The sequence below is a fragment of the Primulina huaijiensis genome, chromosome 6 (genome assembly GCF_012295235.1).
Source record: "Primulina huaijiensis isolate GDHJ02 chromosome 6, ASM1229523v2, whole genome shotgun sequence".
NCBI classification, from domain to species: Eukaryota; Viridiplantae; Streptophyta; class Magnoliopsida; order Lamiales; family Gesneriaceae; genus Primulina; species Primulina huaijiensis.
In genome coordinates, this window is record NC_133311.1 from 13488242 (window position 1) to 13502733 (window position 14492).

The 14492-nt window shown below is 36.3% G+C and overlaps 2 protein-coding genes and 1 long non-coding RNA gene across 5 annotated transcripts; 1 reads left to right on the forward strand and 2 right to left on the reverse strand.

The window, feature by feature from the left end:
- Nucleotides 1–628: 628 nt before the first annotated feature.
- On the reverse strand, nt 629–6886 carry LOC140979927 (ruvB-like protein 1). The gene is made up of 12 exons (XM_073445586.1): nt 6629–6886; nt 6010–6198; nt 5752–5883; nt 5506–5655; nt 5087–5242; nt 1851–1985; nt 1639–1704; nt 1450–1556; nt 1262–1361; nt 1057–1148; nt 894–963; nt 629–812 (listed from the first exon to the last, which is right to left on the reverse strand). The coding sequence occupies exons 1-12, from the start codon at nt 6707–6709 to the stop codon at nt 723–725; spliced, it is 1368 nt and encodes a 455-aa protein (XP_073301687.1). The 5' UTR covers nt 6710–6886; the 3' UTR covers nt 629–722.
- Nucleotides 6887–8624: 1738 nt separating this feature from the next.
- On the reverse strand, nt 8625–11434 carry LOC140979602 (uncharacterized). 3 transcript variants are annotated; one of them, XM_073445087.1, is made up of 5 exons: nt 11283–11434; nt 10931–11171; nt 10400–10575; nt 9800–10091; nt 8625–8945 (listed from the first exon to the last, which is right to left on the reverse strand). In XM_073445087.1, the coding sequence occupies exons 1-5, from the start codon at nt 11377–11379 to the stop codon at nt 8921–8923; spliced, it is 831 nt and encodes a 276-aa protein (XP_073301188.1). In that variant the 5' UTR covers nt 11380–11434; the 3' UTR covers nt 8625–8920. The 3 variants fall into 3 exon arrangements, with proteins under 3 accessions (XP_073301188.1, XP_073301187.1, XP_073301189.1); XM_073445086.1 differs by having other exon boundaries at nt 8625–8950; XM_073445088.1 differs by having other exon boundaries at nt 8625–8950; nt 10931–11131; nt 11283–11431.
- A 512-nt stretch (nt 11435–11946) lies between these two features.
- Nucleotides 11947–14221, forward strand: LOC140979470 (uncharacterized). The gene is made up of 3 exons (XR_012175744.1): nt 11947–12066; nt 12516–13744; nt 13807–14221. It is a non-coding gene; the product is annotated as an uncharacterized lncRNA (long non-coding RNA).
- The last annotated feature ends 271 nt before the right edge of the window (nt 14222–14492 follow it).

A 14492-nucleotide genomic window follows, 5' to 3' on the forward strand; every position in this document is an offset into this window, starting at 1 on the left:
TGATATGTCTGACGGATATAGTTACGTGATATCGTCTCTCATAAGATCTGTTCATAAATTTATTATGCAATTTAAAAAAGATGGAACTTACTAGGGCTTCCAATCATATCTAACAAAAGTGGGTCGGGATTGAGTAATCCATATAAAAATAATAATAAATAAAGTTTATCAATACCATTTATGGTTTTGGGTAATCCAGGTATCCTGAACAACTAATCTTAGGAGAAGGATGACACTCACATTTAGGTGGAATTCGAAAGTGATTTATTTTTAATTTTGTCCTTCGTGAAGTCGGTCGTCTCCGTCAATCTAGTTAATTATTTTTAATTTTACAAATTATTAATCATAATTACAACAAAAAATAGATTAAGTCTTTCAGAAAATGATCTCACATATCTTTATTCGTGAGACGAATCAATCATATTCATATTCACAATAAAAATAATATATTTGACATAAAAAATAATACTTTTTCGTGGGTGACTCATATAGAATATCAGTTTCACAAAATTGACTCGTGAGACCGTCTCACATGAGTTTCTGTAATAAAATAACTTATTTTGTATTTTAATAAATTCCAAAATATAAATACAAATTAGCTAAAATAAGTTTTTCAATGCAATTTCCATTTCCATTATAGAGACAGATATATTTTTTCATGAAGGAGAATAAAATGATAGTGTATTTCAGTTGAGCAAGAGCCCAGATCCAACACCAAATCATTACGATATGTATCTATCCTGATGCTCTTGAAGAAGCTTTGCCGACGATTTTGCGTCCAGATAAAGACTGTTCACCTCTTCAAGATCAGCCTAAAAACCACGCAAAGAAACTGAGCACGTTCTCTTCAAAATTGACCTCGTTGTGCCGAGAACAAGAGTGAACAAGATTACCTTGCAAATATTATCGCGACCATTCATTTTAGCGATTATGCTGGATGGAGATAGAAGTTGCACGGCGTGTCTGAGGAAGAAAAACATTGAATCAGATTTTTGCGACGAGGAATAAAAATGTCTATAACAAAAAATTAAGTAAAACAAAAAAAGTGATGCAGACCTCAGGGATGCTTTTTGCCCAATTTCTCCAAGATAAGCCAGACTTTCCTCATCTATTTTCAGTTCCTCCACCTGCGCTCGGATGGCTAATATCTGACCCATATACATAAAGAGTTTGTCAAGATTCATCGTGTACATAGGATGCTCTGAGGTTTGATGACATTTACAAGGGTTTGTGCTATATAAGATAAAAGCGGGAATGCTACCTGTATCATTTCAGCTGGACCGTAGGTTTCTGTTCTTATAATAACCAAGCGGTCTAATAAGTCAATTGGGATGCCATGAGGACTAGCCATGTCAGTGCCTCTGTAAAAAACCACGGTTTTCAGATTAATCTTAAAGATCAGCTGTTCATAAATGAGCATGGTCACCGACACAACAGATATTTCTTTACCTGACATTACAAATTCCTCTATTTGTAGCAAAAATCACTATTGGTGATAGTGAACTTTCTAAAGCACGGTTCAAATACGAAAAACATTCCATATCAAGCATATGCACCTGAGTCATTTTCAGAATGGGAGTAAATGTTTAAGCATATATTTAAAGGTAGCATGTACATAAATGTGCAAGAGAAAATAACCTCATCGATAAATAAAACACCAGGAACAAGTTCTGCCACACCTTCATCTATGTACCGGTTAACAACCTGAATTTCATACCTTATCAGTACTCAATATACTGAATAATCTTAGCGTGAAGAGAAAATTGAACAGATCAAAAAATTTGAATATGTTCCGTAGTACATGTTTTTTTGAGAAAAAACAAACAATAGAAATCTGAAACATAACATACCTTATTTATTTCCTGCCTTAGTTTGTCAGTGATTTCAGTTTTCCTGGGCTTCATCATTTGACCCATTAGGGACAATATATCTTGTCCTCCTTGAGGCCGTGCATTTGCAGCATCTAGATCATGCAACGTAACATCCTGACAAGGAATAAAATCAATGTAAAAAGGATGCATAATAACTTGTTTAAATCTTTATATCCCTCTATCAGTTCGAAGTATGAAACTTGGACAAAACAGAAAAACAAAAACCAAGTAGGAAAGCTTGTCAAGAGAGTTTTCACAAACCATAAAAAAGAACACACTGCCAGATAATAATTTCTGGTATTCTTACATTATTATCTGAAGGCCTTTATGATTAACTCGAAGCAATACAAATTCTTCTCAAAACAGACGTACAATTGAAGAGCGTGCAAACGAAACTCTAGAGGATAACTTCTGTTAAGTAAAGAAATAACAACCATATATAAGATTGGAGGATTGGACACTAAGAAATTTCACAGATTATATCAAACATGCAGGAACTCATATCCACAACTATCCACATACACATCAAAATCATATAATTCCAAAAAAAATCAGTCCCCCATAGTTTTCCTACACATGTCATTTTTCTTACCTAATATAAAAGGCATGACAATTTTAGGTACCGTTTAGTGCACTTGATAACGGTGGAATGAGGTATAGTTTTTTATTCATCTTATGTTTGTCTCATTTTTTTAGTCATCTCATTTTCATAAATGGCCCGTGATGACCCTATATGTGGGTTGCATTAGAGATATCTCTCCACCCACATGATAAGGATATGATAATGTTGCGGGCTTAGATGATAAATCAAAGCCCAAATTCAGATATGTATACACTAGAAGGCCTACGGCACAACTAGGAAAACACGCGGGGCACAGGGAATAAGAGAGAGTGGGGGAAAGTAGAGTTAGTTATCCAGCATATGTTGTTATTGTTGCAGACTACCTGTTGCCAGGTGAATTACATGGATTCTCTCAGGAAAATATTTGCTTTCTATCATCTAATACACATTATATCATGCCTCTATAATCTGATCATCATTATCTCATTTTATCTGTCCATGTTTCTCAGTTCCAGGAACCAGTGTAACATTTGGTCCGACCTGCCGGATACCCATCGGAAGAGATAGAAAACAGTGGCAGCAACTAGTTCATAACATAATTGTCAAAGGCGAGCGCCTCTCGCCTACTAGGCGTGAACGTTGCGCCTGAGGCCGTCCTAGGTGCATCGATTCACTAAGGCGAGCCCAGGCACTTGAGCGCTCCTGAGATAGCTTTTTTTTCTAAAAATTCAAAAACAGAGAAGTTGCATTTTCAAAATACAGCCTTTCTTTTTTTTTAATTAGTAATTTAAAAGATAAAGGCCCAACCCCAACCCCAAACCCTAACAGCCCAAGTCCACAACGTAAAAAATAGAAGGGAGCGGCAGAAGCTGAAGTGTAGAAGAGAAAGCGCCGCAGCAGCAACGTGCAGAACGAATAAGAGAAGGGCAGAAGGCTGCAGTGAAGAGAGAGGCGCAGCAGCAACGTGCAGAAGAGAAAGCGCAGCAGCAACGGGCAGAACGTACCATTTCTAAAGACAAAATCCGTCAAGTTTGATTTCTACTTCATCTTGAACAACTACAGCAAATTTTAGTTCTCACGTGACTTGTCCCATGCGATATTATGAAATCACATTTTGACTTAAACAACACTGTTTATATTGATTAAAAAATAAAGATTAAAGTTTTCCAATATTGTTGCTCTTAATTTAGTGAAGTATATCCATTCAAAAAGATAAATATCGCACGGGACAAGTCGCATGACAACTAAAATCAGCTATGGCCGTTCAAGATGAAGTAGAAATCAAACCTGTCAGATTTTGTCTTCAGAAATGGGTACGTTCTGCACGTTGCTACTGCACTTTCTCTTTTGCACGTTACTACTGTGCTTCACTCTTCACTGCAACCTTCTGCCCTTCTCTTATTCGTTATGCACGTTGCTGTTGCGCTTTCTCTTCTGCAGTTTTGCACTTCTGCTCATGTTGCTCCCTTCTGTTTTTTACGTTGTGGACTTGGGCTGTTAGGGTTTGGGTTCGGGGTTGGGCCTTTTGTCTTTTAAATTACTAATTAAAAAAATATAAGTTGTATTTTCAAAATGTAACTTCTCTGTTTTTGAATTTTTAAAAAAAGCTATCTCACGCGCGACTCAAGTGCACTTACAAGGGCTCGCCTTAGTGAATCGATGCGCCAACGTTCACGCCTAGTGGCGCCTCTCGCCTTAAGGCAAGAGGCGCTCGCCTTTGACAATTATGGGCGATATAAGGCACAGGAGGAGAAAAATGATGCAAAATCTCATTCAATGGAAGGGCAGGGAAGTGGAAGAGGCAACTTGGGAAGACACCATTGAGTTCTCAACCCAATTTCCAGAGTTTAGCCTCGAGGACAAGGCTAATGTTGAGGGGGAGGATTTTGTTATGGATAAGTGTGATATAGATGAAATTCTACGATCATGCCCTTTGACAATCATGGTGGATTTAGATTTTGCAAGGGCATTTAGATCTTACAATTTTTCTAGCTAAACAATGTAAACCTCCAAAACAACATGCAATGATGCCCCCAATAAGGTTGTTTTCTCTCCATGAACAACAACCTCAGGCAATCACCTGATTTTCCCTTGGTCCGACCTCACCTCTAGCATAAAAAATTATGCCTCTGGTGAATAGCAGAATGTTAATTCCTAAACTACATTTTCTTTCCCAATCCACATCATCGGTCAATACTTTGCGAGAAATCCAACCTCTAAACCACGCCCCCGACTTGATATGTGCGAAATTAATAAACAAAAGTGAAAGTGGTCAATAACATCAAACCTATACTAAATGCCCCCAGATGCAGTGCCATATATTGAAATTGACATAGAAGATATTGCATGATTGACATCAGAAAATTAAGGATTACCTATAACTGTTTCATGAAAAGGGGGAAAGGGAAACTAGACATTCTTTTCAATCAGTTGCTATAATATTATTGTGCATTTTATATCATAGGGTAACAAAGCAGCACATCACGTTACACATATTAGACATTTTCTTCTCCTGTAGTCTACAGAGATGAAAGTCAATGCCATGGTCATAATTGATCTCCCAGGATTTTAATGCGAACCAAAACTTTAGTACTGTTAACAATGCCCATTTCTTACCCATCAATAAATGATATTGCACAGAATAGATACACACCTGGACTATCTCTTTTTTCTTGTGAACCTCTCCTTTAGGAAGTGGAACATATTCTTCAGCCTCGAGATCAAATTCTGTGGCAAAGACATCACTCCTGCCAACCCTTTTAACTGCTCCACTATTTGCTTCGATGTATATAACATCACCAACCGCCACCTGTAATTTCAGCATATTATCACTGAAGCGAGAAAATGCGAACATTGAAAAGCAACAATTTCCGTAAGTTAATGAATCATGGCAGGAGTGTTATTTAAGATGAGAACATTTTCATCTAAAATCCTTTTACATGACCATGAGGGACATTGGTGTTGTACAAGGAAATGACATCTAAAACCTTTATCTAGTAGATAGAGATGAAAGTATCAGACAAATCTTCATAAAAGATTTAACTATAGGAGTCAGGTTTTTTAGGAACTCACCTTTTCCTTAATCAAGGCATCATATATTGTAGGATCCAGTTTCAATTGTTTGGTTCCTTTCACGGTTTTCAACCCAATAATAACATGGCTTATACTTTTACCATATCCACCTGTTGTACTTTCAGTTTCTTCCGGAGATAGTTCTGTCACCTGTCATCCATGCAGCAAATAAAACATAAACACTAAAGAAAATACATAATAAATTACATAAAAACCGATAAAGAGAATAATAATCAGATAACTTGCCTCTCCTTCGTAGACCTCTTTGTTTTCTTTAATCCGGAGGCCAATAGCTCTTCGGAAATTCTCCATTAGAACCTCTGTCTTCTTTACTTCAGATGAGTACACTTCTGAACCCACCATTGGGCAAAATGGAACCTGCGTATTTTATTAAAAGGAAAATTATAACCACAAAAACTTATTTGATGAACATCAACATGAACAAGCCACTAAAAAATGCAGGTCAAACAACCAAAATTACAGACTAAATGCGGACAAAAATACCTTGCTGCCAAGTTCCTGTGAAATCCCTAAAGCAAGAGCCGTCTTTCCAGTACCAGGAGGACCAGCAAGTAATAATGCACGCCCAGCCATTTTCTTTTGGCGTATCATATCAACAACAAGGCCGGCAGCTTCCCTCGCAGATGCTTGACCAACAAAGCCAGCAGCCAAAGGTAGTGCTTTTCCATTAGGCTACATCCAATAAGAGCACGGAACAAAAGTAATTCCATCAGTATAAAGAAAAAAGCACTACTTCACCATACCATATCAAATGTCTTATTACTCTGTAAGCATTCGCCATAAAAACCAGTGCTACAATGAATAAAAGAAAACATCAATCTTCCCCGTCAAACTCAATTGCGTGCAACGTTTGGGCTGAAGAAAAATTCTTTCTTCATTATTTCTTGTTTCTCTATTCATTTAACTTTACACCCAACCATCAAACCCAGTTTCTTTTGGATCTTACCTTCGACATCTAAAGGGGTAAAGAAATTTTTTTTAAAAAAAAAGTAAAATCACAACCACAGATACAATCTTCAAAAACAGCAACTAAAAACGACACAACTGAAACAGCAAAAAAACAAAAACAAAAACAAATCTCGGTAAAGAATTCTAAACAAACCTCAAGTCCAAGGCCTTTAATGTGAGTATGAGTGGCTATTCTCTGCGTCTTGGAGGTGGATTGTACTTCTTCTATTTTCATTTCGCTGCCTATTCAACTAATATTCTAGTGACTTTCTCAAGATTCTCTTTTTGATTAACCCTTTTCTTCCGCTGGGTTCTTGTTTTTGTTCTTGGTTTGCTGAAGCTTGGCGCTCCGCTGGAGGCGAACTGGTAGGGTTCAAGGAGCTGTTCAAGGAGCTTTGAATGGGAAATAAAAATACGTGGGATGGGTTATCGGGCTATATCCCACATTTGGGCCTGTGGATCTAATATTAACTTACACAGAAATTTGTGTAAGACGGTCTCACGAGTCGTATTTTGTGAGACGGATCACTTATTTGGATCATCTATGAAAAAAGTATTATTTTTTATGCTAAGAGTATTGCTTTTTTATTGTGAATATTTGTATGATTGACTCGTCTCACAGATAAAGATTCGTGAGACCGTCTCACGAGAGACCTACTCATTAACTTATTGTTATTCAAAGCATTGCGGGCTTATCGGGTGCAAATCGATTTTATGAATAAAATATTTTGTATTATTTATTTTTTTAAAAAAAAACTATATTAATATTGATGGGTTATAAGCTCAATTTAATTATTCTTATTCTAAATATAATTATTCGGAACACGTAAACTAATTATTTACAGGGTCAAAATGGTTAAAGCCAAAATTCTGGGCAAATGCCTAAGTCTGGTAAGCACTCCTGAAAATTTAAAAATAGAGCAGCACAATCACTATCCAACATACACAATCATTTTTCAAATTTGATTTATCCAGCTTTCAAATAATAATATGAGTTGTTTATCGACTTGAGCGTCATAGTGTATACGTGAAGCGGCATCTGACATGTGTGACGTTTGGTCGTTATGTAGGAGACAACCCGTAAAGTTCGTGGTTTACCAGTTATTTTTGACATGTTTATGAGAAAATCAAATCTTCCTACTCCGGTCTATGACCCTTGGAACCGTTTATGAGCTAGTAGGATTTTCCTACTCCAATCTACGTAATTCGATCAATTACGGTTTTTTGGCTACATCAGTTTGTCGTCTTCCATGGGAAACCATTACCTCATCATTGAGAATGAATGTTCAACCTCAGCCCTCTCACGATACTAATGGTGGTTGACGATCGCCTCCCATGACCCAGCCACCACCAGGGATGCGAATCACTTAGGAGGCACTTGAGAACCATGTTGGAAGAGATCGTCATTCGTGCAGCGGTTTAAGCGATGACACAATTTTTGGCATCCCAACTGAATAGAAGGTGACAGAAATTTCTTTTTATAAATCAAATAAAGATTTGAGGTTATTGTCCTTTAAATGATCTCTTGATTTTAGGACTGGAAAAAATTCTTAAAATCCCGACCATACCGAATCTCATCTCATTCTCGTCTCGAAAAAATCTCGACTCGACATTTTTTCGACTCCGATTTTTCCCATTCCGATTAATATCGGGAAAACGATCGAGAATAAAACCTCTTCCCCACGAGATTATCGACCCGACCCGACCCGACCCGACCGAAATAAATTTATTAATAATTTTATTAACTAACATATTGGGCTTTATTCTATACATAAATTAATTGTGAACTTATTTCGCATAAATATTTATTGTTGAAATGATCGAATACTATTTAAATTTTTTCCTTTTCATCTTCCAATTAATCTCCTGTGCATTCAAAACAAACTCTTGATCGAATTTATTTGGAGGAAAAAAAATAAAGCCATAATTTTTTTTGTGGAATGAATTTCGCATTGTTTGGAGTCAATACAAAATTTTTAATATTTCATTTTATTAACGAATTGTTTTAATATCAATGTCAGAACTAAAAGATATGCGTTAAGTTCATTTGATGGCCAAATCACTGTGTTTAATCTAAGTTTACTCCTTATTCTTCGTTTTAGTTTCACTTAAAGAACTAAAACGGCACTAGTTTTAAAAGATCGGATGGATAAAAATAGACCAACAGCTGTTTTATATTTGAACAATAAACAAGCAAATACAACAACCGGAATCCAAAATCTGCGCGCGGTTAAACGAAGAAAGAAGGTTCTTTCCTTACTTTGTTATGTGGAAAGGCCAGTTCAGTTCAGGGCTACAACAAGCTAACAATGTGAATGGGAAAAAACAGCATCAATGGTACAAAATGCAAGAAATGCATCCACGAGCTTAGCTGAATACAATACTGGTCATGTAATAAATCAGGAGTTGTCACGTGGCGTTGGCATTTGCTACTAGATAGTGCCTTTCAAGTATTCTGAGGGTCTCTTCCTCTGCACTGCCAAGACAAAACACAAAAGTGCTTGAGCTTTGAAAACAAAACCTTAGAATTAATATATTCGGAAGGGCAAGTGGCAAAAACTATATATATTGTAATCTCAGTTTTCAGACATATCTTTGTCAGCATCGATGCAAAATACAGTTCTTCGTGTAGGGGTGACTCGACCGAAAAAATAAATTCAAGGAAATATATTTTCTTGATTAGGATGTGAACCTTCGATGATAAAACAAAAGTCTGATCGATTTTTAAAATTTAATGTTTGATTAAAAATTCCAACTTTCTACTGTATTGATACATTCAACAGGAAGCTCAACATTAGTTCATTAACTACATTTTATTATCTTTTGCGACATTAGCACACTTGAGTACCAAAAAAATACCAAAACAGGTTTTCTTTCTAATCCTAGTAAGTCATACAAACTTTTGTAGGTTCCAGAAAGCTAAAAAAGGCCAAACGACAGAATTTTTGTCCAAGAAAAAGAAAAATATTAAGGTGCCTCTTAGGCACCAAACACATCCATTAGGCAGATAGCACGAGAACAAAAATTGCATAAATCATCTGGAAGTGGAAATCTCTTATAATTTCCTTTAGAAGGGGCTTCCAAGTTATTTTTATTCCCACAACTAATATTACCTCATGGATGAGTAAATGATAAGAAGAGTTGGAAACTCTAATGAATTAGTTTATACGTATTTGGATCACCTAGATTAATGTAGAAAGTTTTTTTCCTTTTTTGAACAAGCTGCTTTACATATTTGATGAAAAATTCTCTTAGTTGTAAGAATGTCTGATGAGACCTCTTCTTATGTTCATGAAACAAGATTCATATAAATTTTGATGTTTACCTCCCAGGCCTTAGAATCTTGTACTTTCCAGGCTCAGTGAGATCTACGATTGTTGATCCAGCACGATCAGATGGAATAACACCACCATCGTAGATGTATGCACAGTGCTTCCAGAGATTCTCGAAATCCTTGATATCTAAACTGCTAGGCTGCCCACTAAGGTTCGCACTTGTCAAGGCCAATGCACTTCTGGAACCACGGGCAATTAATCTGATGAAGTTGTAGTCAGGGACTCGAACACCTATGCTTTCCAAACCAGGGTTTAATGATTTCTCAAGGATGCTCGACTCCCCTGCAATATGTCAACATAAAGCTTATAGTTTACACTGCACCAACTATAAACATAGCGAATACAGTCTATTCACTGTAAAGAATGTTATAGGTGATATAGGGAAAGCAACCAAATAGAGAATATAAGTGATTTAATATATAGGGAAAGCAACCAAATAGAGAATATAAGTGATCTAATGCCAGCAGCATTTCCAATTTACAAAATCTAACTGGCTAACTCCCTGTAGCCAAAAAGAGTGAAACAATATCATGACCAAGAGGTCAATTCATTACAATAATTAAAACAAGAAAATAATGAGCTTCACAAACCTCGTCTTAACACCACTGTTACAGGTCCAGGAAGAAGAGAGCTAAGCAACCCATGAGGCAAGTGATCGGTGACAGCAAAGTGTTGTATGTCCATAACATCACCAACACAAATTGCCAGAGGACTTGTGTACTTACGACCTTTAATTTCATAAATCCGATGCACTGCATCCATGGAGCTGCACTAGGCCGATCCACAACAATAAGCCTTGATATCACCACATTTAAGACTATACTTTATAGACAGAATGCCATCTTAATGGGAAGAAACAAACATGAACAATCGCCTTCTTAATCCACAACCAAATTTCACGAGCAATGAAGCTATCATAATAATCACAATCACATAGAGGTAAAAACTTGCTTCATGGTGAAATTGTATCAACGTTCTTTTCCACATTATCTCAAGCACTACACGTATCATAATCAAAATATGTACTGTATTACACATAATGTTTGACACTTGCTCCCTGGGTCTGACGATCCAAACCTCTACTCTGTAAATACAAGAAGAATTCAGAGTAAAGAACATACCAAGCATCACAAGCAAAACCATAAATAGTATCAGTGGGAACAGCAATCACTTTCCCAGCCTTTACAGCTTTAATGGCCTCTTCCGCATAATCCTCCGTCGCCGGACGCAACACACCCAATTCACCAATCTCCATACCATTCCCATCACATTTCTCCAAACTCCAAGCCATCCCTTTTACACGTAACTCTCCATTGTCCCTCCTGCGTTGTAATGAGGTCAAAGTTTTCAACTTTCGCACACCTTCAAATACACATATACTCAAATAAACATTTATTCAAAATTTAGACACGAGAAGGAGAAACAAATAAAAGAAAACCCAGTAACAGTATAATCTGTTAAAATCCAGCGCACCTAGGGAAGGTCCGAAAATGGAGCTTGAGAAGAACAAGGGTAACGATTTTGCCTGAAGAAATTTTGTGGTAATGGCTGCTTGCATCGAACCGACCATAGACTCAAGGGTAGCTAAAGTCAACCATATTTATGGATTTTGGACCCATGGGTTTGGGCCAAATCGGATCCACTCAATTTTAACCCGGAAGTGGCTGGTCGGGTCGGGTTGGTTTCAGCACCCCAACAATCGCACCATGCTTTACTGTGAGTGATTGTGTATAAGTCGATGTTCTAAAAAGCTCGATTAAGTTGAATTTCATTTAAATTTTAATATACTTAGGCTTCGTTTGATTTGTGTGATGGGATAACTGAGTAAAAAAAATATAAATGATTATTTATACAAATATAAATATTGTTGATATAATGTGATTAAATATATAGTGTTTGGTATGAATAATTAGAAAAGTGGGATAAATAATTTTGTGTTTGTTGTGATTGATTATAAAAGTTAAAAATTTACAAAAAAATGGCTTAATTTCCAAAAATGCCCTCATTTAAACCTTCTTCCCATACCTACCCACAATAAACTACCCAACCCTTCACGTGTCTCCAAGTCCATAATAAAACTTCACTGCCTCTTCAAAAATCTTCGCATTAACAAATTGAGTTTTTGCAAAACAACTACTCATTCGGAGACGGTAGCCGACTTCATCAACGTCATCCGATTTCACGGTGTTGAGTTTCTGCAAAACATCTACTCACTCGGAGACGGTTGCCGACTTCACCAACTTCGTCCGATTTCACGGTATATTTTTGTCTTCTTTTTTAACAGATTTGCAAATACTTAATTTTCGATAACTTAATTTATTTCCTCATTTGCAATATGTTTGTTATTTGTTGTTGGATACCGATTTCCGCAAAATTTTCACTGCTCTTGTGTCATTTACGAAATAAGGTTAATGCAGAGTCATAAATCTTGTGTATTAGAACTAATATCTTGTAACTGAAAATAAATGATTGTTATTTTTCTTTTGTTTGATTTTCTTGTCACCTAATAATTGACTTGAAGTAGAGATCCTGTAAAAATATAAAAATAAAATCCGATTTTTGTTTTGTTTCAATATCTCTGTAATGTGGATTATGTGAAATGATGTTAGCATAATCAAATATTATGTTGTGTTGGTAAGAGTTAATTATTGTGTATGAGGTTATTGCCCATGATGAATGACACCTTCGACATGTTTGATATTGTAGTTGTCATGGAATTCAGAAGGCCACCACAATGCCAGTGTGGTAATGGTGTCATGCTTTTGCGCCAGGCAGGGGAATTTGCCACTCGTCCAGAGAAGCATTACTATATTTTCCCGGCCTCTTTGAAGCACGCTAACAAATTTTTTTGGTACAATAAATATCATACAACCTGTGACAATGATAACATGCAGACACATGCGCAAAACATGAGTCAAACAAGCGGTCATAGCACCAAAACATGCATGAACAGAGCTGGATTTAGTCCTGAACGGCCCACGCAGTACTCGTCATCCACGGTCGACACTTATGCATCTAACAACAAACACGCATCACTCTCGTCATCAAATTTACCCTTGAATGACACCAATTCCCAAAGGCTTTCCACTGAACAAATTTGTTGCTGCTTTGGTTGTATATGTTTATTTCTCTGCGTATTACTATTTTTAATTTTGTGCCTTGTTGTGTCAAAATAAAAACATGCATATCAGGTGTTTGTGTGTCATATGATCATCAGTTGGTATGATATTGTTTGTTGTAGTATACATGGTATGTTGTATAATTTGGGTATTATGTAAGTGTTTTATTTTGTGTTGCTTGTATGAGACATAATATTAATATAAATTTTGTTTGCTATCTAATTTTGTTGCTATCTACTTGTTACTACTCCCGAATGATATGTGATTCAATTTGTTTAATTTGTTTAATATGCATACCCTTCATTTTTATTATTCTGAAGAGGTAAGAGTCTGCATTAAAATCTCTTATTGCAATTTATGTCAACATGAATCCCATTGTAGATGTGTGACCTCTATCATGATCAATTAATTGCACTTTGACATATTTATTGATAAAAAAATATTTGTTGCGCATATATGTGGTTGGTGTATTAGATATTAATGCTCACACCGATACAATTGTTTTCTGTTAGAAAATTTCTCTATTTAAAGACTACCTTGCATTATCTTTATTGATACCATACATATCATACCCCTCCACAAAGACCAAAAAAGTTTACTCAGCTGTTTATGGTTTGAAAATATCTAAGAACCTGGATAGTTCTTTTGAGGCTACTGTTACAAGCAAGTATTATGTTGTTCTAAGTGGCAGCGAGGCCAATAACAAAGTGATAGACCTCACATCGGATCATAACAAAATCATAGACCTTACAACGGACGATGAAGAAGCTGAGTGTGAGGTGGAAATTAAAGCGGCAGTAAGCTCTCTTGGGAAAGGTAATGTATTATTGCTATTGCATCTCATCATTCTGGCCTTAATATGTTGGGTGATTGTATAGGGAAGGTGGATATAAACTTTGCGCAAGGGAAGATAAATATGAATGTTCAATCTTCGATGACAATGAAACGCAAGTTGAATGGTTTACTGACCAACAAAAAGAAGCGGCTTGAAATTCCAGACGGTAACAACCCATCGTTTCAGCCGTGTAGCTCTCAGTCATCTTCATCCCCTCTTAAAATTCGTAGGCAAAAGTTAACATGAACTAAGTATGTATTAGTGTTTTGAACCTCGCTTTTGGCTTTCATATGGCTTTGTAATGTAACCCTATCTATGTATTTTGGATGTATGGACAGGTTTGTAATATATGTTTGTTGTTTTTGTATGCCTTAGTGCATAAGAAGCTACTGTCCCTGTAAGTGGTTCGAAACAAAAGTGTAATGGTTCACCCACTATTGCAGTGAAATCGTTATGGGTTTTTTATTAGCTATCTTCATCCGACTCTGTCACATAGCTATTGAAACTTTTGTTCTTGAATAAACCTATGTTCGAAGCATTGATATTGTGCCTTGATTCCTTCATTGCGTTCTTGTTTTCTTTGTATGAAACTCTGCCTTTACGGCTCTCAAGATTTGCTTCGCACATGTCATGGGTATTAAAACTTACGTCATTCACACGAGAAAGGATTAAAATCCAAGAATATCAAACAAATCATGGGTATTTTTTCTTGAATGATCCCCCATTCTT